Here is a 23,123-nt window from a genome sequence, read left to right as displayed (position 1 = left end):
AGGTTCTATAAATTATCTACCTGTTAAGACCAGGGCCATTTGTTTCCAGTGGGAATTATTTCAACGTAACACACAGCAAATAAACGGATTAGCTAATAGCAGGAGCTTTATCTTTTTAAACCAAGTTATGATGAGAAAACAGCTAAGGTAAGACAAAATACACAGTCATCGATTCATAATGAGATTTTTATGGTCTTCTTTGTCTCGCTTAGTTAGTTTTAGCGGGAGAGAAATAATAGTTATGTCGTTGGATGTGCTTCCTGTTAGCTTATTTAGCTTAGCGCTGAGAAGTTTGTTTCATTAGTCTGTTTTATTATTAAATTATTCATGATATTCGATGGCCTCGGACTGTTAACTTGTTTTAGGGATTAGCCCATTTAAGAGTTTGTTGTTTGGGTTGTATTCTGTCGTCAAACAATTGGTTTTATTCAGTTTTTTTAGCTAATGTTCATCTGGTTGCATTGGCTAGCTAGCATTACCATGGCAACACAGATGGAACCGAGGCTGCCCCAGGTACTGAGGCCAACTGGGCTTAAGAGGGTACAGAAATAAATTGACATGGTTTTATAATCATTTGGAGTGGGATTATGTCAACATTAATGTTTCTCAACATTTTTAAAACCTTTTTTGCAGTGAAAGTGTTGTGGCAAAATTTGTGTTGACTGTCCCATAACAAAATTAGAAATTGTTACTCTGTTGAAGTTTAGTGTCCAAGTGTTGGGTATGGATTCTCATCAATAAATTCATCAACTTCTAGAAGTCAAAATAGTTTGTTTTTATGTTACTTTAATCTAATATGGGTAAGATCTAGACCAGGGATGTTAAACTCATTTTACTTCAGGGGCCTCATTCAGTTAAATTTGATCTGCAGTGGGCCGAACCAGTAAAACAATAACATAATAATATGTAATTAATGTCAACTCCAAACTTTTCTCTATGTTTAAGAGCAAAAAAACTACATTTACATTATGAAAAGGTTTACATCTACAAACTATCCTTTTAAACAATGTGAATAACCTGAACAAACTGAAAAATAAGTGTAATTTTAACAATATTCTGCCTCAGTTTATCATTTTCACATGTACATTATAACTTACAGATCGCAGTGGATCTACAAATACACAAAATATTTAATAACAGGCAGAATATTGTTAAAATTGTAGTTACTTCTTTTAAGACATTTCAGGTTGTTCATATTTGTTCAGGTTATTCAAATTTTTTGCACAATTATTCTTTGTTTTAGTGGAAATACATGACAGTGTTTCCGTTTACAAAGAGAAAAATTTGGAGTTGTCATTATTTATATGTTATTATGATAGTATGTTACTTGAGATTGAATGGGTCTAAATGTGGAACCTGAACTAAAAGGATTATTAATATCTTTAGTGTAATTTTTGCCTTTCACAAATTAATCCCACTGGACCCTTTGGCGGGCCAGATTTGGCCCCCGGGCGGCATGTTTGACACCTGTGATCTAGACTGAGAACAGGGATTTCAATCAAATTAGCCTTAAAATCTTACAAAGTCTCAAATGTGATTTATTGAAACCTGCAGAAACCCTGCAAAACTAAATACATAAGGTGTAATATTCCCCAAAACATTTACTCTTAATTACATTTATAAAACAAGTTGAATAACATCAGCATCAGAATGAATGGATGCAATGCAAATAGCCAACAATGAGCGTTAGTTAAGTTGTTTTTTGTTAAAGGATGTTGATACTGGAGCTCATCTTCCTCTCATGTTTGCCCTTATGTTGTGTTCACATTTTTGGCTCTTTTTTTGTGTTTAGTTTCTTGGCTCATCGTCACAGTTTAACATTCATCAAGCCACAGAGTTCATGTGGAGGCAGTGTGAGTGGTTGTTTATCTGCCGTGCTTGTGGCTGTGATTCGGTTGTTGAGGGATATTACGATGATGTGACCTCTTTAAATCCTCTCTTGTCATCAGTCACAAGCTCCTCCTGATGATGCTTCTGTTCCGCTGTCACTGATGGGGCGTCCTGTTGAAGCAAAAATAATAAAACGGTGAAACAGAAAGCAATCATGAGGACAATTACATCCGCTCTGACTGTTGTGATGCCAGTATTTGTTATGGTGTGACGTACCTTTTCTCCTTGAACCTCCTTTGGCGGTGAGGATTGCGGACTTGACTTTGGGGGCGTTTGCTTCAGCTCAGGCTCCTTTAAAGTAAAGTGAGGGAACAGTGTTTTTTCTGCATTAAATAAAACTGCATATTGTTGTAAGCTGTTGCTAGCGTGGGCGTGTTTACCAGTGTTTCAGCAGCAGGTTCTTCGGCTCTGGTGGAGTTTTTTGTCTCTGTCATCGTCTCCTGTTTCGCTTTGTCTTTTTCAGACGTCACAGCCTTTGAGGGAATAAATAAATAAAGTAAGTAGATAAATAAATAAATGAAACATGCATCTAACCATACTATGCCTAGGCATTGTACTCTTTCCTCTATATCTATCCTTTCTAAAGTGATTAATAATGATTAAACATTTTCTCCTCTGCATTTTTCACTGAAAACATGGTATTTTCCTGTATTTAAGTTACTGATCATGTACATGCTCATGAGTACATTCAACAGTTATATGAAAACAGAGAAAATTAAAGAAAAAGTGACTTTTTCCACAAAATACATCACTAATTGAACATAAAAACAAGCGTCTACAACCACTGTCATTTGTCAGACTACATGGGTTTTACTGATGAATCAATGTTATGAAGAAAACAGTGTTTCCGCATTGACTATTGACAGCAGACAAAAATTAAAACTGCATTCATTCATTCATTATCTGAACCCACTTAAAACTGCAATTTATCTTAATTATTTATATGTACTAGCACGTTGTAGAACCTTGGGTTGTAGATGTTGTGGTTTTTATGCTGGGGAGAACTGACTTTTGGGAAAGATGTTAGTCTATGTTTTACAAGTACTGACATAAAAATTGTTTGGTAAATCATTCTTTAAAATTTTAACGACAATTTATCAATACCGATATCTAGGGACTGAAGTCAGTAAATGCGTTGTTTCTGATTTTAACTTCATTTACCATCATGCAGCATGGTACTGTGCTTCCCGTCAACCGTCATGAGTATAGCAACGTGATTGTAAGGCTATTTTATTCCAAAATTACTAATATCTCTCAAAATATTGGTCCTATCAACTTGCAGTTTTTGCTAGTCTCTGTCTTGACCATAAATGTGTCATTCGTATTTTTAACTTCATTTCCCATCATGCAAGGCTGCTTCCTGTCCCTCCCCCTGGAAACTGCTTAGCAACATGAATTAAACCAGTCCCTCCTGACTTTAAAAAAGGGAATTTTAAAGAAAAAAAAGATATTTAATGTTGATATGGGACTATTCCTCAGCTGTAGGTACCAAATTGGCCAGTTAAAAACAATTTCTCAGTTTCTCAGAACCATGCAGATACATACACAGACAGATGCGCTGAGACCTTCCAGAATTATACAGATTGATATGATTAGTGGTTTAAAAGTTATTGAGCATTTTCGATCAGATGCTTTTGGTCACTGGTGGCTGTTTAGGCTTTTAAATACTTTATCTATTGCTAGTTATAATAAGTAAATAATCACACTAACCCTAAAGTTAAACTGATTGTAGAAGCTAATATTCACATTTTTCCAACAAATGGAATCAGCATTTTTTTTAAAAAAACTTTGGAATCTGATAAAATAGGTGCATCTTATCATCTGGTATTTTGACTCTTTGTCTGTTAACATTCTTTTGTAGTGTTAAATAAAGGTAAAAACCACTTCCAGATTTAGCCAATTTACAGTGATGGAAAAAAGTTTTTGTTCACCCCACGCATTTGCGATATATTGAATTAAGAATCACTCTTAAGTCTCCTATTGCAATTTCTTTCAAGTGCAAGGAAATGCCAGCCAGGATTAGAGCTCTACTGCGTACTAATGGTAGGATTACTAAACATTAATTTGATGATGTGATGTTTTTTTTTTTTTTTTCTTCAGTTTTGAACACATTCTCTGTTATTTGAGAAATGACATGCTGAAACTATCAAGGATTTAGTTTTGTTTTTTCTTCTTAACAATAAACAAACAAAAAAAAAACATGTGCATTTGTTTGTGTCTGTCTGATGCAGCCATACCTTTTGAAACAAAAAAGATTTTTCCGCAAATGATTCACAAAAATATTTGAGTGTAATTTTAGTGTAATTTTTGTACTTCTCAAATTCATCCCACAGGCCGGTTTTGGCACCCCTGATCTACATAATCACTGAATTAAATGTAGGAAAATAGCTGATTGTCATTGAAAAATGCAAAATACAGAGCATAATATTAGAATAAATGTTGATAAATAATTGAGGAAAGGTTAAAAATAGAGAAAAATTCATCTGGGAACTGACACAAAAGTAGCACTGGGTCTTCATGGGTTGAATAAAGAGGTAAAACATAGTCATCTCTACCTGCATTGTGTTGTTCAGTGGATGGTCTGTGCCATTCAGTTCCTCATCTTCCACTATTTCTGCCACTCTCTTAGATGGAAAATAATGGTCAGATTAAGAAGAAGAATCATAAAATATGGGACATGATATTAAACTGCTCATTGTGCCTATAGATGGTATGCATTTGAGGTTTGCGTTGATGAGAGGGGGATGGGAGCTGTATCTCAGACAAGGGAAGGATGTAAATTTTGGGACACATCCTCAGTAGTGTTGCCAATATGGCTGTTGGAATCAGTCCACAATACGTAGGCCAAGTCACTGGACCTCAGGTTTGTTCTAGTCAGCCCACTCTGAGGTCCAGTCTAGGGCTGCATGATATTGGAAAAAACTGACTTTTTAACTCTGCGATATGAAAAAAATACTCAGGAGGATTGTTGAACGACATTATGTAATAAATTCCCATTATGTAATAAAAGTTCAAAATGTAATAAGAATGTCACGTCATCTTGTAATAAAGCCACATTATGTAATAAAGTGACACATTTTGTAATAAACACGTCAACACATTATATAGTAAATTTTTTCACATTATGTAGTAAGTTATTACAATTTGAGAAACTTATTACAAAATGCACTTGACGCATTTTTATTTAAAAAAATGTAATAACATGGTTCATTATGTAATAACAACCCAAATTAATATAATTTCAGAGCAATTTAGAAGAAATTAGTCACAGGAGCTACAGGTAATGTAATCCGAACTTTAACCACACAGTTTAAAGATTAATTTAGCACATTGTTATTATATTGCCGTGTCAGTTGTGTCTGATACAGTATCTTATGATCTTGGAAAAATGTTCTTTGACACCCTCAGATTGAACAGCAAACATTTATTGTGTGTTTTATCAATTTATGTCACAGAGATAAGCTCCAGTCCATACGTGAACGATCTTCCCCGTCTCTCTGCGCCGTCCAAAAATTTACGACACAATGGATTGAGGTAGTTTATTACAAAATGTGTCAGTTTGTTACATAATGCGGCTTTATTACAAGATGACTTGACATTCTTATTACATTTTGAACTTTTATTACATAATGGCAATTTATTACATAATGCGGCTCAACAATCCCATTCATCACATTCATCACAATCATCACATTCATCATTTTCATCACATTCATCATATTCATCACATTAGTCACATTCATCATATTCATCATCACATTCAACATATTCTCATCATATTCATGACATTCATCATATTCATCACATTCATCACATTCATCATGTTAATCACATTCATCATATTCATCACATTCATCATATTCATCACGTTAATCTCATTCATCATATTCATCATGTTCATCATCATATTCATCACATTCATCACATTCATCATATTCATCATATTCATCATCATACTCACCATATTCAGCATATTCATCATCATATTCATCACATTCATCATATTCATCACATTCATAATATTCATCACATTCATCACTTGCATCATTTTCATCATATTCATCACATTCATCATATTCATCATCTTAATCATCACATTCATTATATTCATCACATTCATCATGTTAATCACATTCATCACATTCATTATATTCACCATATTCCTCATCTTAATCATCACATTCATCATATTCATCATCATATTCATCACATTCATCATATTCATCATCTTAATCATCACATTCATTATATTCATCACATTCATCATGTTAATCACATTCATCGCATTCATTATATTCACCATATTCCTCATCTTAATCATCACATTCATCATATTCATCATCATATTCATCACATTCATCATATTCATCATCTTAATCATCACATTCATTATATTCATCACATTCATCATGTTAATCACATTCATCGCATTCATTATATTCACCATATTCATCATCTTAATCATCACATTCATACGCCAGTGTGAGTAGCAGCACTGGAGGCAAATGGGTGAAGTGTCTTGCCCAAGGACACAACAGCACATGACTAGGACAGAGCGGGATTCGAACCGCCAACTCTTCGGTTATTGGACGACCCGCTCTACCTCCTCACAGCCGCCCCTATGCAAGGCAGGGGCATCCTTTTCCCTGAGTCAAGCCTCAAACTGACCACAAGCCTTGGTACATTAACAATTACCTGCCTGTTATTGCGATTTTTGCCTTGTGTATCTTCTAAATGTTAAGAAAACATAATCCTAGCAGTGTCCCAGTGCAGAAGATGAGAAGAAAACTGTGCCTACCTGATCAACAGGAAGCTCAGTGGCTGTGTTTTCATCTTCCTGCACCTCCTCAGCTCCTCGGACCTCCTCCCTCCGCTTCCTCCCCGTCCTTTTAAAAACACTAGGCCTGACTATAACAGAAAAAGAACATTTATCTGAACCATAATCATAGTGTCTGAGAATGTGAAGGAGGCAGATCTCTAAACATAAATGTATGTGTTCGGTTTAATGGGAATCCTGACCAGGTCCGTTACTGAGTTGCGCTCGGTTTTTGCGGATCTTGACCGGTCTAGCGAAGAACACCGAGGCGTCCTCTGCTCCCTCCCTCCTGCTCCTCTGATGGGTGGCATCTGGAGGAGAAACTTCATCCCCTGTTGACTTTACCCTGCGTCCATCTGACTGAAATAACAGCACACAATATTACGATATAAGCCTTTTCATACGGGAGGATGTTTAGTATGGGGTGGGTAAGGTGTTATTTGTCATAATGTATATATACAGTACTGTGAAAAAGTCTTGGTTTTGTTGTTTTTACAGTGTGATAATGACCATGTAGAAGTAGTTATGGCTGGTAACGTACAGGAAATATGTAAACAGCAGTAAAAACACAAGGTTCTACAAACTAAAATTTTTTACTGTGAAGACCATTTCCATTTAACACAATGCTGTCAAACAGTTGGTTCGTGAGCCAAAACCAGCTGCCCCAAAGAGTCCAATCCGACCCATGGGATGAATTTGTGAAATGCAAAAATTACACAAGATATTAAAAATCGAAAGTGTTAAACTCATTTTAGTTCAGGGGCCACATACACACATACAGATCAATTCAATCTAAAGTGGACCAGACCAGTAAAACACTATCACAATAACCTATAAATAAAGACAACTCCAAATTGTTGGCTTTGTTTTAGTGTAGAAAAGTAAATTTACATGAAATCCTTTACATTTACAAACTATCCTCTCCCCCAAAAAATGTGAATAACCTGAACAAATATGAACAACCTGAAATGTCTGAAGAAAAATAAGTGGAATTTTAACAATATTCTGCCTGTTAAGAAATATTTTATGTCTTTGTAGATCCACTATGATCTGTAAGTTATAATGCACTTGTGTAAATGATAAGATGAGACATAATATTGTTAAAGTCGCACTTATTTTTCTTAAGAAATTTCAGGTTGTTCATGGTTGTTCATACTATTAAAGGATAATCTGTAAATGTAAAAATTTTCATCATGTAATTTTACTTTTTTCACTCTAAAACATATAGAAAAGTTTGGAGTTGACATTTATACGTTATTATGTTATTATTTTACTGGTTTGACCCACTTGAGATCATAAAGGGCTTTTTGTGTCCCCTGAACTAAAATGAGACGCCCCTGACTTAACATGTCTTCAACTCCTGTTGAGACATCTTCTGCTGTTTCCCACCAGATTTTATTCAACACGTGTCAAATATTCTCATTGTTTGAGTGCATTTTGTCAAAGGAACAGAGGTCAAACTTAATACTGACTTTTATCTGTAGAGGGCATTTAATTGAGATTTTTAAGTATGTTTTAAGTTGTGCACATACAGTAGTTCCTGTATTTCTCTGTTCATCTAGAGACTGAGAAATATACACAGCAATAATGAAAAAAAGTTTTTAGATATCCCATGCATTTGTGATACATTACATTAAGAATCACTGTAGTCATTGAACTCTGCCAAGTATCATTCTATTCTCTAAACCCACACACTCCCTTCTGCACATGCTCTGTTCCATCAAGGTCAAAACTGGATGTTTGAGCAAAAAAAAGAAACACAGCCAGGGCATAACATGTGGAAACTGTCAAGGATTTAGTTTTGGTTTTTTTTCTTGTTAACATGAAACAAACAAACAAACAAAAAAATCATTTGTATTTGTTTGTTTCTGTCTGATGCAGCCACACCTTTTGAATTTTCCTGCAAAAATGTCATGATAATATTTGAGATTGCAGGTCTGAAAACTTTTTTCCACTACTGTGTGTATGTTCATCACAACCCTGCAAAAACAACAAAGATAAATGTGGCTTAGACTTTTGCACAATACTGCACATAATGTAAGAGTAAACCCTTCTAAGACTGACATTATAACAGGCTGCATAGGTGTCTTCATGTTGTCTTTGCAATAGAAGTGTCAGAAAATGCCAATTTTTTTGCACCTTTGTTTTCAGGAAGAACTTAACTTTCAATATCTGGCCATTAATTATCATTATTATAAATAAAAAACACTTAAAACAGTGTGTTTTAGCAAAAAAAGAAAAAAAACAGACTTGAAGTTTTTAGCATATTTATTATCAGAAACAACCGTAAATGTCCATAACAAAACTTTTTGAGCTTGTATAAATAAACTTTCAACTGTTTTACATCTGCTCAAACATGCTTTTTAGTTTTAAACACTCGGTATCCATATTGTGGCTTCAGATTTTTTGTTATTTACAGGCGTTTTTTAGCCCAGATGGAAGTCTTTGAAACAGTTCCTTTCTACTTGTAATAGAGTCCCACATTGCTGCCATAAAGTGTTATATAATGTCAGAAAGCTCAAGATCTCAGCTTTCCGATGCCGTTTGAATTTTGTGGATAGCACAAACGGTTCAGGAGTTACAGTAATTTGAATGATGTAAAGTGTAAAATACTGCACCGGAGAGATAGCCGTCGTTAAAGGGTTGAGCTATTACAAATACACAGACTAAATCTATTCTTTGTATCTACCAACTATGAATTAACTTTTTTTTTTTTTTACCTCTGGAGAGTCAAGGAGAGCTGAGTCACTGTACTGATCTTCAGGACCACTTTCTGCTTTTCTGTTCTAAGAAAAACACACAAGAGTTGTCCTTGTCAAGTAACTTTTTTTGTCACATTGCAAACATCCATCACATCATAAACTAGTTGAAAACTTACTTCATTTCTCCTCAGCATCCGTCTTTTTCCAGGGTAAAACCTACAAAAGCGAGAAAACCATTGTGAAGTGAAGGATGTGGAGGAGGTGGAGGATGCGAGTGCACAGTTATGCCATAAATCGTCGTGTTGTCTGACATTCATTGTTCTTACAGCCAGTAAAGACACCAACTCATGACCTTGCATGACAATACCTTTCTGTTGCTTTTGACACCAGCAGCTCCACATATGGAAGTTTCTTGAATCTTTCGGTTCCTACAGCAACGTAACAGCGTCCGGTCTCCAGCTCCCCGGCCGAGGACACAGGGACTCCTTCTAGAGAACACAACCTGACAAAGCACAGGGGGTCAGGGCGGACCCTCACCCACATTCCTTTTGTTTTCTCCAGTCGACGGGGGTCACTGACCTGCGAACGGCTCCGGTCCGTAAGCTCACTTTCTCTGACACTAAACTCAAGATCTGATCCAGGTCTTGCTGCATGGTCCGGGGAATGATGAACCGGAACGGTGGACACAGCGCGTCTCCATTTCGGAAAACACTGAACACAATGGAGGCACTTCTCTCAGATACTTTATTTATATTTGACTTATTTATAAGTAGTATGTGTTGACAACTCACTGTATGATGCAGGGTAAAGGGATGAACTTCCTCCATTTGGCTGCAACATTTGGCTTCTGGATTAATCTGACCTGAAAGAGACAAAAATGGACAAAAATGAAAGTGTGTAGTGTCAGTATTGTAACAGTTGGGAAAGTTTAATTTTATTCATTTATTTATTAAGTTTATTTGATGGGACAATGCAAATTATGCAGTATAACTTCTACCTGTTTCAAACAAGCTGTAGTAACTGATGATTCACATAAAGAGATTATAGGTATTGCTAGTTTCCATCTCCACACTATTTGTTTTCAATTAGTCTTTCAGTTCGGTTTTTAGTAGTGCTGTCAGACAATTAAAATTTTTAATCACATTAATCACAGGGTTGCTGCGGATTAATTTCGATTAATCACGATTAAATATCTTTCATTTTTAATCTATATTAATCACATTTCATTTTGCATGAGTAGACTCAAGAAAGAAGGAAACACACAGTCGTGGAAAAAATTATTAGACCATCAAAAGTCATCAAAAATAATGGTTATGCAATCCAGTACTAACTCCTGTGTGTATCATGTGACTAAAACAGACAGAAAAGAAAACATGGAATGCCAAAAAGCACTCTTTTTGTCAGTGCAGTGCCATAGATATTGATGTAAGAACTGAAGTGATTTTGGTTATTATCAAGAAAACATGGAAAATGGGTAGATATCAGCTCTGAAATGAAACTCTTATGAGCTATTTTTGTTGTTATCATTATATTTGTCCAAACAAATGTACCGTTAGTTGTACCAGGCATTAAAATGAACAAGAAATTGAAGAAAACAAGGGTTGGTCTAATAATTTTTTCTCCGACTGTATATGCACTTAACCTGTTAAACACCTTCAACAGTTTCAACAAAACAACTTGAAACACTTGTTCCGTCTTGGGGTTTTTTTGTCCTCATATTTCCATCCAGAGGGCCAACGTGCTGTTTAGTGTCTTCCATCTTTATGGGTTGGTTCTGCTGCCTGTCACTACCGGATCAACTGTCCATTTTTACAGCGGCAGCTCTACTTGGACAAACTGCCCCAAATGCGTTGTCTTTCAAAGTCATTCTGCACTACAGATAGGTTAATTGTGTTAAAATTTTTAATCAGACTAATCATGGTGATGGATTAACGCGTTTTTTTTGACAACTCTTGTTTTTAATTTTGCTTGAGTCTTAGTTTTACTCTTGACTCAAATTAGTTCAGTCTTTACTTGAGTTGTAGTTTGACTGTTTCAGACCCAGAAAAGTAAAGGTTTTGGCTTTTTACATTAAATAATTGCCCTGATTGGAAACAGCATTATGAAACAGTTTTTTCTGATAGTAGTTTTCAGTAGTAGTAGTAGTAGTAATAGTAGTAGTAGTGGTAGTAGTAGTAGTAGTGGTAGTGGTAGTAGTAGTAGTAGTAGTAGTGGTGGTAGTAGTAATAGTAGTAGTAGTAATAGTAGTAGTGGTAGTAGTAGTAGGGCTAGTTGTAGTAGTAGTAGTTGTAGTGGTAGTAGTAGTAGTAGTGGTAGTGGTAGTAGTACTTGTAGTAGTAGTAGTAGTAGTGGTAGTGGTAGTAATAGTGGTAGTAGTGGCAGTAGTAGTGGTAGTAGTTGTAGTGGTGGTAGTGGTAGTAGTTATAGTAGTAGTAGTAGTAATAGTAGTAGTAATCGTAGTGGTAGTAGTAGTAGTTGTAGTAGTAATAGTGGTAGTAGTAGTAGGGATAATTGTAGTGGTAGTAATAGTAGTGGTAGTAATAGTAGTAGTTGCAGTGGTAGTAGTAGTAGTGGTAGTAGTAGTTGTTGTAGTAGTAATAGTGGTAGTAGTAGTAGGGATAGTTGTAGTAGTAGTGCTAGTAGTAGTAGTAGTGGTAGTAGTAATAGTGGTGGTGGTAGTAGTAGTAGTAGTAGTAGTAGTGGTAGTAGTAAGTAGTGGTAGTAGTTGTAGGGATAGTTGTAGTAGTAGTGGTGGTAGTAGTAGTAGTAGTAGTAGTAGTGGTAGTAGTAGTAGTAGTGGTAGTAATAGTGGTGGTAGTAGTGGTAGTAGTGGTAGTATTGGTAGTAGTAGTAGTAGTAGTAGTAGTAGTAAAGTAAACCAGAAACACTTAAAACTACAGAACCTGTTATAGATGTAAATATAAGTACTGCAGTATCTTGATCTTGTGAAATGTTGTTTATTAATGTCTTTTAAAATGTTTTTCACCAGTTAACAACCTAATGACAGTCCACTAATCAAACCTTTACAGGGGCTGCTGCATATTATAATAACACTGGTGCAGAACGTCATGATGCTGTCATTTGCTTGGAAAAAAAAAAAGTAATAACTTTCCTCATCAGATCTGTGCCGTTCACGACCTACGCATCAATTACGCCGCACGTCCATCCTGGATAAAACAGCAATCCAAAATGTATAATCACCGTGTAACTATTCCGCTCATGTCGGCTGGAGTGCTGCAGCCATGGAAACTAACGTCACCCCGCGACTTTTCCAATGACACATTCACACTCCGTGTCTGATCCGAAGGCTCCTCAAAGTCGTTACCCATATCAACGAAATCTGAAGCCAATATCCACGTCTGCCCCTGATAACGCAGCTCCACTAAATCAATCAACCCAGAGCCGAGCAGACATTCATAACCTTCCTTCATTATTTTCTGCTTTGAAGTAGCATACATTTAATAAATTGAATACATTTGCAGTGTCTTTGTAAGGAGATTGAGGCATGGGGGGGTGGGGGGGGGTGAATATGGGCATTAGGCCTGCCCAGACATGCACACAGTTCTGATAACAGTGTATTGAGGCAGATTTTCTTTGTTTTACCAGCAGGATCCCTCGCATGCGGACACACTTCCTGCATCGCTCCACAGCAACCACAACACAGGCACGTAAGACTTTAAAACCCTAAGACTCTAAGAGACACAGGTTGGGAAAAAAAAAAAGAAAAAAAATCTGTTTTCCAAATGGCAGCCATCCAAGGCACACACAATTACTCTCCACTCTTTTATGTTTTTCACAAAAAAAAAAAGCAACACTGACGCTTTAAAACTAAGAGCGCACTCAGGGGCTGAAAAAAAACAAAACAAAAAACACCCAAGCAGTCATCTTCACCAGTCGGTCGGAATACAAAGCGAGCACTTGTCAGCGTGAGTGGTTCTGTGTGTACATGCGACGTAAATGATGAAGCAAACGCCACAGTCTACGTATTACTACAGCTGTCGTGACGTGTTTCTGTCTGCAGCTGGGCCTTTCAGATCACAGGAAAGACAGACATTCTTTTACCGAATAAACAAATAAATGTGGGCACAGGTCATGGTTACTATCATTTTTTCCCCCCAATATTTTTATTGGTATTTAAGTTTTATAATGAAAGGTAAACAAAGTAGATAATAATGTACATAAAGAACATGAATCAAAACAACACACTTATACACACACCCATTCACACCACGTAGACTTGCACCAAATGATAGAAATAACATATATTCTTATGTATTCTCATGTATACATATACATACAAAAATTAAAATACAGCAGTCATGACAATAAAAAAAAAAACTAATAATTTGGATGTCATGTCCCTATATTCCAGGTACCATAATGTTCATATAAGGTTCCTATAATTGTACAAATTCCTCCAGTTTTCCTTTCATAATGTAAGTCAGTCTTTTCAGTCCGATGCACTAAGGTTAGTATCATTAATAAAAAAAAAAAAAAATACATGAAGAAATGAGGCTGTAGTTTGTGTTTAACCCATAAAGACCCAAAAAGCCACTGGTGACACAAACCATCTACTGATCTAAACTGTTTAATACCTGTTGATCCACTCATCTTATCAATCCATGTAAATAATTGGTGTAAAATACCAATTTTTGTCATCTTTTCATGGTCATCAGATATGACCCACTTGGATGTTCTAATGCTCTTTTGTGAACGTGGAAACAGTCATCTTCTACAACAGGGGTGTCAAAGTCATTTTTTTCCAGGGGCCACATTCAGCCCAATTTAATTGTAAGTGGGCCGGACCAGTAAAATAGCAGCATGATAGGCAATAAATAATGACAACTCCAAATTGTTTTAGCGCAAAAATTAACATTCAATTATGCCAATATTTACATTTACAAACTATCCAAACAAAAAGGATGTGAATAACCTGAACAATGAAATTTGTTAAGAAAGGTTAGTACAATTTTATCAGTATTTTGCCTCGTCTTATCATTTATACATATGCATTACGGATCAGATCTACAAAGGCACAAAACATTTAGTAACAGGCAGAATATTGTTCAAATTGCACTTAATTTTCTATAGACATTTCAGGTCCATATTTGTTCAGGTTATTCACATTTTATTGTTAGAGGATAGTTTCTTAATGTAAATATTTTCATAATTTAGTGTTTTTTGCACTAACTCAAAGAGAAAAAATTTATGTTTTCAATATTTATAGGTTATTATGATATTATTTCTGAGTTCGATGCCCTAACTTGCACTTTGCAAATTCATCCCGTGGGCCGGATTGGAACCTTGATTGGTTTTGGCCCCCGGGGCGGCATGTTTGACACCTGTGTTCTACAACATTGATTCACCAGTAAAATCCATGGAGTCAGATCAGTGACAGTGGATGGACACACTTGGTTTATGTTCGGGTTTTTCGTCAGTTTTCTCCGTTTTCATATAACCCTCAACTTTACTCTGAGCTTTTTTGACCCTCTACATGATCAGTCAATTAAATATAGGAAAATACATGATTATCACAAAAAAGCACAAAATACAGAGCATAATATTATAATAAATGGTGATAAATCCCTTAATAAAGGTTAAAATAAAGAAACATTTATTTGGGAACCGGCACATAAGTAGCCCTGGGTAAAATTATAGAGAAAATATCTTGAGATTTTCTCTAAATCACATGAATGTTTGTCATGTTTTTGTTTTTCCACATAAACCATTTATTATAAAAGGTTAAAGGGAAATTCAGTCTCTGCATTTTACCCAGAATACACACACAGTACCTAGCATTAGCATTAGCACATGGTTAGAGAAAACTATCATTAGCAGTGAACATTTTTCTGAACGATAAACTGTGCAACATGAACTAAAGTAAAGTAGAATTGCAGCTAAAATCATCTTTGTTTTGTTCCACTGTGAAGGATTCACATGGAATAAGAATAAAAAGGCTTTGCACAATGTGTTAATGTTTTAATAATGCCACGATTTGTTTCATCCTACCCTTTGCAGTCTGTAAATCAAGGTTTTCCTTGTAATACCTGAAAAATTAAAAGTAAAAATAAAACCTAAACAAAAATTAGCCACTTCTCAATAAAACTCAATTTAAAATGGAAAAAAATAAACTAAATAAAACTATATTATGTGGAGTATTTAGTAATTTGTACCTATATCTACATTTTACGTTCTGTTGTGCATTGAAACTCATCTTTAATAGCTATCATTTCTGAATGGTGGTGTATTGTATGAATATATTTGTGAAAATACTGTGATGTTTTTTTTGTTTGTTTGTTTTTACTTTTTTCCCTATCTTATAATTACTTTCTTTTTTCTTTATTAATCCCCTCAGTACAAAATAGACTAAACCTAAAACCAAACAAACTAAACTAGCAAACTTGCTTCAAGAAATAATTTAGACTAATCTGTAACAATATGAATACAATAGACTCTAAAATCATAGAAATTCTCTGAAGTTTATTGGGTTCATTTCACCTCAGAGGCAGAATTACACACATTTTCTACTTAATGCTGCATATTGTGTGGAGTGTCTTTGTATTTGTACCTTATCTACTGTCATTTTGTTGTTGTGTTCACTTGAATGCACACCTTAAAAGTATTTTTTAATGATGTTTTGTTGAGTTTTAAATATTTCTGTTCTCTGTCAAACAGCCCATTTTATGACAAAGACTTAAACACAGAATAGACAGCTAAAGTGAAATTCAAAAGCATATAAATGTCATTTTAAAAACTTTTGAAATTGGGAAGAAACATCTAAATAAAACGAATAATAAAAAAAAAACATTTCAACCTTAGACTCATTTAATCTTTATGTAAATGATCCTCCTCTGAAGCCTGACTTGTGGTATTTTCTGATCTGTGACGATACTTAGCGTTAATTAATTCCATGTAATGTCACTTGAGAGCCTTGAAAGGGCACCCTGCGAGCGCTGACTGACTGTTGGACTGACAGCACAGTCATTAGCCCATTATTTCCGGTTATTTACATGACAAGCGGTGACATCAATGGGGCAGGGTACAGTAAGAGCAAAGGGCGAACCATGCGCAGCGAAAAGGTCGTCTAATCTAACCTGTGCTAATGTAACTGTTCCACGAGCCTCCAAATTTATAGGCAAATATGGACTTGTCTCGGTAACAGAAAAGGCTTCACTAAGCCGCACAAACACTCATTTTCATATGTAACTTGGCAGGAGCTCAAATGGATCAGCTTGATATGAGTGGTGCTGTGTACTGGTTAGACTGGGATTAATGAATGATGGGCTGTTCTGTAGAAAATAATAACTCACCTGGGTTTCTTCTCGGGCAACAGGCTGCTTTTTCACTCCCACGTTCAGGTAACTAGGAATTAAAAGAACACATACAAAAAGAAAAGTGACAACGCTGTCGTCAACACATAACAAACACCAAAGGGCAGAGATGGAATCCAGTTATTACTCAAGTTTAAGGCAATTGAACATGTTCAGCAGTTTGTTTTTTTCTCTTATTTTTTTTATTTAGTCATTGTCAATATTTACTAATGCACAACTAGTTTCTCCAATATAACTGCAACCATACAATGTAAAAATGAAACTGAGAGTGAGAGTAAATAAGTTTTACTTCTTCTCACTCCCTTTTTGGGCTACTAGGGGTGTATGTTAATAGTGAATTATTGTATATATTAGTGTATATTTATGTACATATAATGATGCGTATATAATATGTGGACGTTATATTATCTCTGTCTTGTCGTGAAATTGAAACAACACTGTAGACAAGCTCAAAATCAGTCAATCAATCAATCAGTAACACTTTATAGACACATTAGAGTTGTATTTCAACAGCTCAGGTTCAGTATTTAAGACAGTATTGTGCATAAGTCTGAGGCCACTTACAGCTTTATTGTTTTTGTGACATGATGAACAATTGTATTTATTTATGAGTCTTATTCAATCAATCAATCAATCAAATTTTATTTATTTATATATATAGCGCCAAATCATAACAAAAGTTATCTCATGACGCTTTACATATCGAGGTGGTTGAAACCAGAGTCTTATTAAGGGGGATATATATACACAATATTAAAAACACGTGAAAAAAAACCCAGTATTAAATATATGACATCTGTTTCTAAATAGTAGCATGAACAATAATAAATACTATATATGATGATAAAATAATAAAAGAACAGGAGATTACAATTGTGGCCAAAAGTTTTGGAAACGGCACAAGTTTTGTTTTTGTAAAATTTGATGCCGTCCTTTTAAATATTTATGTTTCTGGTACAATGAAGAACAATTAGAAGTGTCATGTAGGTTTGAAATAAATGTAATGACATTTAAGTAAAGAATCCATTTGTGTCATTCCTAAAAATTTTGGCCACTAGTGGCACTGCACGTTTAATCAATTTTAAGTCGAAATCAGATTATTTAATTGGACAATGTTTAAAATTCAATTTAATCTCCAGGCTACCATAGACTCCTCCTCCAGGCTACCGTAGGCTCCTCCTCCTAACTATGACAGTGGTCTCCACAGTCTTGGGTCTCCACACACTAGTACAAAAATGTAGTTTGCTAAGAAGAGTGAGAATGTCGTGGCTCAAAATAGCAAGAGCAGGTTGGTTATGTGTAATTGGTATGGCTTTGAAGTTTCCGATGAATACCAAACCATTCCTCTTTGCAAACTCTGCCTGAAGGTGGTATCAGTCAAAGACAGCAGCACAACCGAAATATTTCAGCACCTCAAACTTCATCACACGTCAGAGTGGGAGCAGTGCATTACATTGCGGGCTTCACATGAAAACGACATGCCGGCTAAAACGCCACCACCAGCCCAAATCAAAAGTTGGATTTTTAGAGGAAATTTTTTTTTTTATTATCATTTTTGGCCAAAATTATGCAGCCCTAACCACTAGTACAGTGTACCATATTGTCTGAGCAAAAGAGTTCAAAATGTGTAAAATACAAGGGGAGGTCACACTACTTGGTACTTTAATCGGTAGAAACTGTTTTATTTTCAGTTTATACTTGGTCGTATTTTGATACAGAGACTGAAAAATGTTTGGAATTAAGGAAAAAAAAAAGCAGAATTTTGAATAACTGCAAGAACCTTAACCATCTAAGACATAAACAACCACCACTGACCAAAAGCATCTGCTGATCTAAAATGTTTTAGAACTGTTGAACCACTAGTCATATTAATACATTGAAATAATTAAGATAAAATGCAGTTTCTCTGCTTTTTATCATCATTAGATATGACCCATTTGGATGTTCAGAGGCTCTGTAGTGAACTTGGAAACACCATCATCATCATCATCATCAACACATACAATTTGACAAATGACAGTGATTGTAGACACTTCATTGTTACTGAAGAAGTGAATTTTTCTTCATTTTTTTTCTGTTTTGATATAATAACCTTTGAATTTACTTTGAGCTTTTATGAACATCCTCATGATCAGTAAATTAAATCCAGGAAAATATCTGATTTTCTTTCAAAAATACAGAGGATAAAATGATAAATAGTGATAAATCACTTGGATGACACCACAAAAATAGTTCTAGCCTTATAGTCTTTAAGGGTTAAACTAAAGCTGTAAACAGTGCTGATTTTGCTCCTCGAAGACTGTGAATGTCAGGGTTTTACAGTGAACATGGATATCACCTTTTTATAATTAAAACGCTAATATTTATACTGTATAGAAAGTAATAATCCCCTTCAGTCTCCACTTCTGACCCACTAAGTGTGGTTGTGTACACTGTATTTTCTACTTTCCTCTGTTTTGCTGCATTCGTGATGTTTCTGGGCATCATCGTTTGGCCACTGAGTTTGTACCTCCAGCTAATAACAGCATCACACAACATGTACAGGCAGAACAAAATAAAAACAAAGCCACTTCAGTTACAGAACTATCTCCTTTTTCTGCTCTTCTAACTTGTTTGTTGTGTGTGCAGTTCCGTCTGAGAGACCAAACTCTGGGCAAATCCCATTCACAAATAAAGGGCAGGCTTTACCTCCTCGATTTTTAATTAGTGAATAGTGATGTTACATAGGTTACCTGTAAATATTACTTCTATGTCAACAGTACAACACCGTAAATTCCAAAAATCAGGCAAAAATTGCATACATATTCTTATTGTTGTTTTATTCTATTGAAGGATTTTGTTACAGTAAAGTACTCTGACCCTAAACATATGCTGATGATGTTTAGATTATCAATATGTGTAATGACTCATCTACAAAGAAGCTAAAACTCAAACAATGAGCTGCTGAAAAGTGAGAAATACTAAACTAAACTAACCTTGCTATACGTGGACTATCCAAACAAAGTGTTTATCTCTGTACTCCATTACATCAGAGTGAAGGTTTGTACTTTAGTTACTTTTCAGACAATGACATTTAATCTACTTCCTATTTTGAAAAAAGCAAACAAACCCATATCTCTAAATGAGTTGATTTTTTTAAGTGGAAGTGGGTTGAGTTAAAATCCTGATCCTTCTTAAGCCAAATAAACGACTTGGATTCATTGAAAAATTACAAATGGGTCAAAACACAGTAATGTCCTGTCAGAACGCGAACTTTAATTGATTGTCATTCCAACATTTATTTCAATATAAAGCAGCTTCTTGTTTTGGATAATCTCTTATGATCCAACTAAAGCAAAAATGAATTTAAAAGTAAAAATGTGGGTCATTTAGCAACACTAATCTGTCAAAATGTCTCTAAAATGTCCTGTCAGAGAGACTTCGAATAGCATGTTTGGACCCAAATACACATTAGCGTTACAGAATATTACACATTGCTGTAGATTAAACTCGGGATGTAACGATATGAAAATTTCATATCGCGGTTATTGTGACCAAAATTATCGCGATATTGTTGAAATTGTGCTCAAAATGTTCAAAAAGTACTTACACACACACTGAAATAATTTAACCAAGTTGTAGTTTGAAAAATAAATAAATAAAATTAAATAATAGCTACAATGTACTTTCTGTTGGCAGAAACATTAAAATATTAACATGTAAACAATCAAATATACAAATGTGCATTAAAGATGTCACCTTATGGCCACTGTTTGACAATTTTCCATATCAAGTTTGACTTGTTTGAGTTTCTTTTTCAGAGATGGACAGACGGACGGACGGACGGACGGACGGACGGATAGATAGATAGATAGATAACAAACAAACATGGTTATCGTGATAATTAGGGCTGTGAATTGGCAAGAATCTGGCAATATGATACAAATCACAATGCTAGGATCAAGATACGATATATCACGATATATCACGATGCTGTTAAAACGGCAATTTTTTTTATTGGTTTTGTTTCTTTTTTCAAAGATTATTTCCTGGAAGATTGGAATTGCACCAGAAATATGCAAAAACACTAAACACATTTTTATTTGATCCCACCTGGATCTAATGCTATATCACAAAATGTTCCTGTGTTCAAACAGAAATTCTGTTTTACAGATATTACAGTTTAAGATCCTGTTCAAATGTTCATATTCTATAAGTTCAGAACTAACATCATAACATTATTTTTGTGCAATCCCAGCAAAGGAACTAACATGATTTAATAAAAGAGTATGAAATAATAATAAAGGAAATATAAACAAAAAAGAAAAACTAAAAAAAAAAAGAACCTCCGCCATATCTGCATTTGAATAAATGCCTAAAAATATCGATACAGTACTTTTTAAGATCGATACAGTATTGTGAAATGAAATATAGCGATATATTGCACAACCGATATTTTCTTACATCCCTATTGATAATTATAATTTAAACAGTAATACCAACTGTCGGGAATTTTACCGCGGTTTATCGTTACACCAGTAATCGTTACATCCCTAGATTAAACAACTAACAGTGTATACATTTGTTAAACTGAGCTCAGACTTAAACATCTACTGCAGTGAATTGCAACATATACATGAAAGCAGCATTAAAATGAATCCAAAGGCTCACTTATCCACACTTTTTGGACATGTCCTAATCTTCATAACTATTGGATATCTATATTTACTACATTTTCAAAAATATATGACATTAACTTTCCACCTTCAGCCCTGACAGCACTTTTTGGAGTGATTCCCCCAAACATTCATGTTTCTAAATATTATTCAAATGCTATTGCATTTGCTTCTCTACTCTTATACTTTTGAGGTGGAAACAGGAATCCCCTCCCACGCAGGATCAGTGGATTGCAGACACTATGAGGTTTTTACATATGGAGAAGATGAGATGTACGTTAGCAGGATCAACTGCAAAATTCTGTAAAGCATGGCGGCCTTTTCTAAAATTCACAGAAACTTATAGAATGAGCACTTTATCATGACTTTAACACCAAATCACCACTCATTACCTGGATAACTAGGTATGGTACATATTTTCTTTGTCTTTTTATTTTTTTTTTTAAATGTATGTATAATTGTTATCTATTTAATCTTATTTTATGTAGTTATTTTTGCTTTTGCTATGTTTTCACGTTTAGACTTTGTATGAATGCTATATGCCTCCTGTTCATAATCCTGATGTGTTTTGGTAGATATATTTACATGTTTATGTTTATATTTAAGTTGGGGCTGGGGACTTGTGTTTAAAAAGACAGTAGAAATGCACAGATTGTATGATGCATCCATGTTATGCTGTTGAAAATCCACAAATAAAATTATACAAAAAAAAAAAAAAGAATCCAAAAACACTAACCAAGACCATTTTACGTTTCATACTTGAACTCCATTTGGCAGGTTGCACTCACATACTTTCCTTAAGGTTATTAGTTAAGGATTAATCTTTCTTTTCTCGCTGTCATTGACCGTAAAATGACCCCTTAACGCCAGTAGAGTGAACGTGTTCGTACTCACTCCAGTTTCTTGAACCTCTCAAATCCAGCTGCCACATACTGGGCTCCGGTCTGGAGGTCCTGCAGGTCCATGACCCGGTGGCCCTGCCTGGGGGTGTACAGGTTCCTGACGGCGAGCGGGGCCCCGATGCTCTGGGTCACCTCGTTCAGAAAGGCCTCCATGGTGGCCACCTGTCGCTGGTTCACCACAAACCTGCGTCCGCTGTAGAAGGGGTCTCCGTTCTTGTAGACCACCACGTTCTTCACCGGAGGAAGAAGAGCTGTGGCTGCTGTGCCTGCAGCCATCCCTGAACCAGCTGTTACACACCAGTGGAAAAAAAGTGCTGGTAAGCTCACGTTTACACCACACACACAGCTTCACTTAACAAATCATTACATTTACTGACCTCCTTTGTACACACACACACACACACACACACACACACACACACACCACATTCTTTGGTTTGTTAAACAGCCACACATTAACACAAACACCTTCACTCACAAACCTGGAACAAGATGAAGATGGAAGTGTAGAATTCAAGCCAAAGGTGAGAATCGGTCCCCTCTGTTGTGGTTGATCTGTCTGGACTCCCACTCACCACGTTCTGCTCTCTTTATCCCCCCTCGCATAACACACTCTACTCCACCGATGGCTGTGAGTATTTCCTGGTTGCCATAGCAGCAGGGCCAGCAGTGACTGGCTTTGTGGGCCAAACCATCAGCAGCAACCACAACAAAAGACAGACAAAAAGGAGGGGAGACCGTGTGGGTCCCTGTGTTGGAAGCTGAATCAATAAGATAACCTCTGCACTCACTGGTCTGCAGTCCTCCCCCCCCCGAAAACATTGACT

The 23,123-nt window shown here is 35.6% G+C and overlaps 1 protein-coding gene across 1 annotated transcript; it reads right to left on the bottom strand.

Moving 5' to 3' along the window:
- Positions 1–1,791: 1,791 nt before the first annotated feature.
- Positions 1,792–22,819, bottom strand: dcdc2b (doublecortin domain containing 2B). The gene is made up of 14 exons (XM_030126061.1): positions 22,779–22,819; positions 22,289–22,583; positions 16,719–16,770; positions 10,200–10,270; positions 9,988–10,119; positions 9,776–9,910; positions 9,585–9,624; positions 9,427–9,492; positions 6,910–7,066; positions 6,689–6,798; positions 4,446–4,514; positions 2,271–2,363; positions 2,107–2,181; positions 1,792–2,001 (listed from the first exon to the last, which is right to left on the bottom strand). Exons 2-14 carry the CDS (start codon positions 22,570–22,572, stop codon positions 1,909–1,911), a joined length of 1,377 nt encoding a protein of 458 aa, XP_029981921.1. The 5' UTR covers positions 22,573–22,583; positions 22,779–22,819; the 3' UTR covers positions 1,792–1,908.
- Positions 22,820–23,123: the final 304 nt, after the last annotated feature.

This window comes from Sphaeramia orbicularis, chromosome 22 (assembly GCF_902148855.1).
Source record: "Sphaeramia orbicularis chromosome 22, fSphaOr1.1, whole genome shotgun sequence".
Classification (NCBI taxonomy): Eukaryota; Metazoa; Chordata; class Actinopteri; order Kurtiformes; family Apogonidae; genus Sphaeramia; species Sphaeramia orbicularis.
This window is presented reverse-complemented; position numbering and strand designations above follow the sequence as displayed.

Coding starts and splice junctions, on each gene's coding strand:
- dcdc2b (XM_030126061.1), bottom strand. CDS start 22,572: ATGGCTGCAGGCACAGCAGCCACAGCTCTTCTTCCTCCGGTGAAGAAC. Junction 9,911..9,987: donor CGGACCGGAGCCGTTCGCAG/GTCAGTGACCCC, acceptor GTGCTTTGTCAG/GTTGTGTTCTCTAGAAGGAG. Junction 9,493..9,584: donor GGATGCTGAGGAGAAATGAA/GTAAGTTTTCAA, acceptor TGTTTTTCTTAG/AACAGAAAAGCAGAAAGTGG.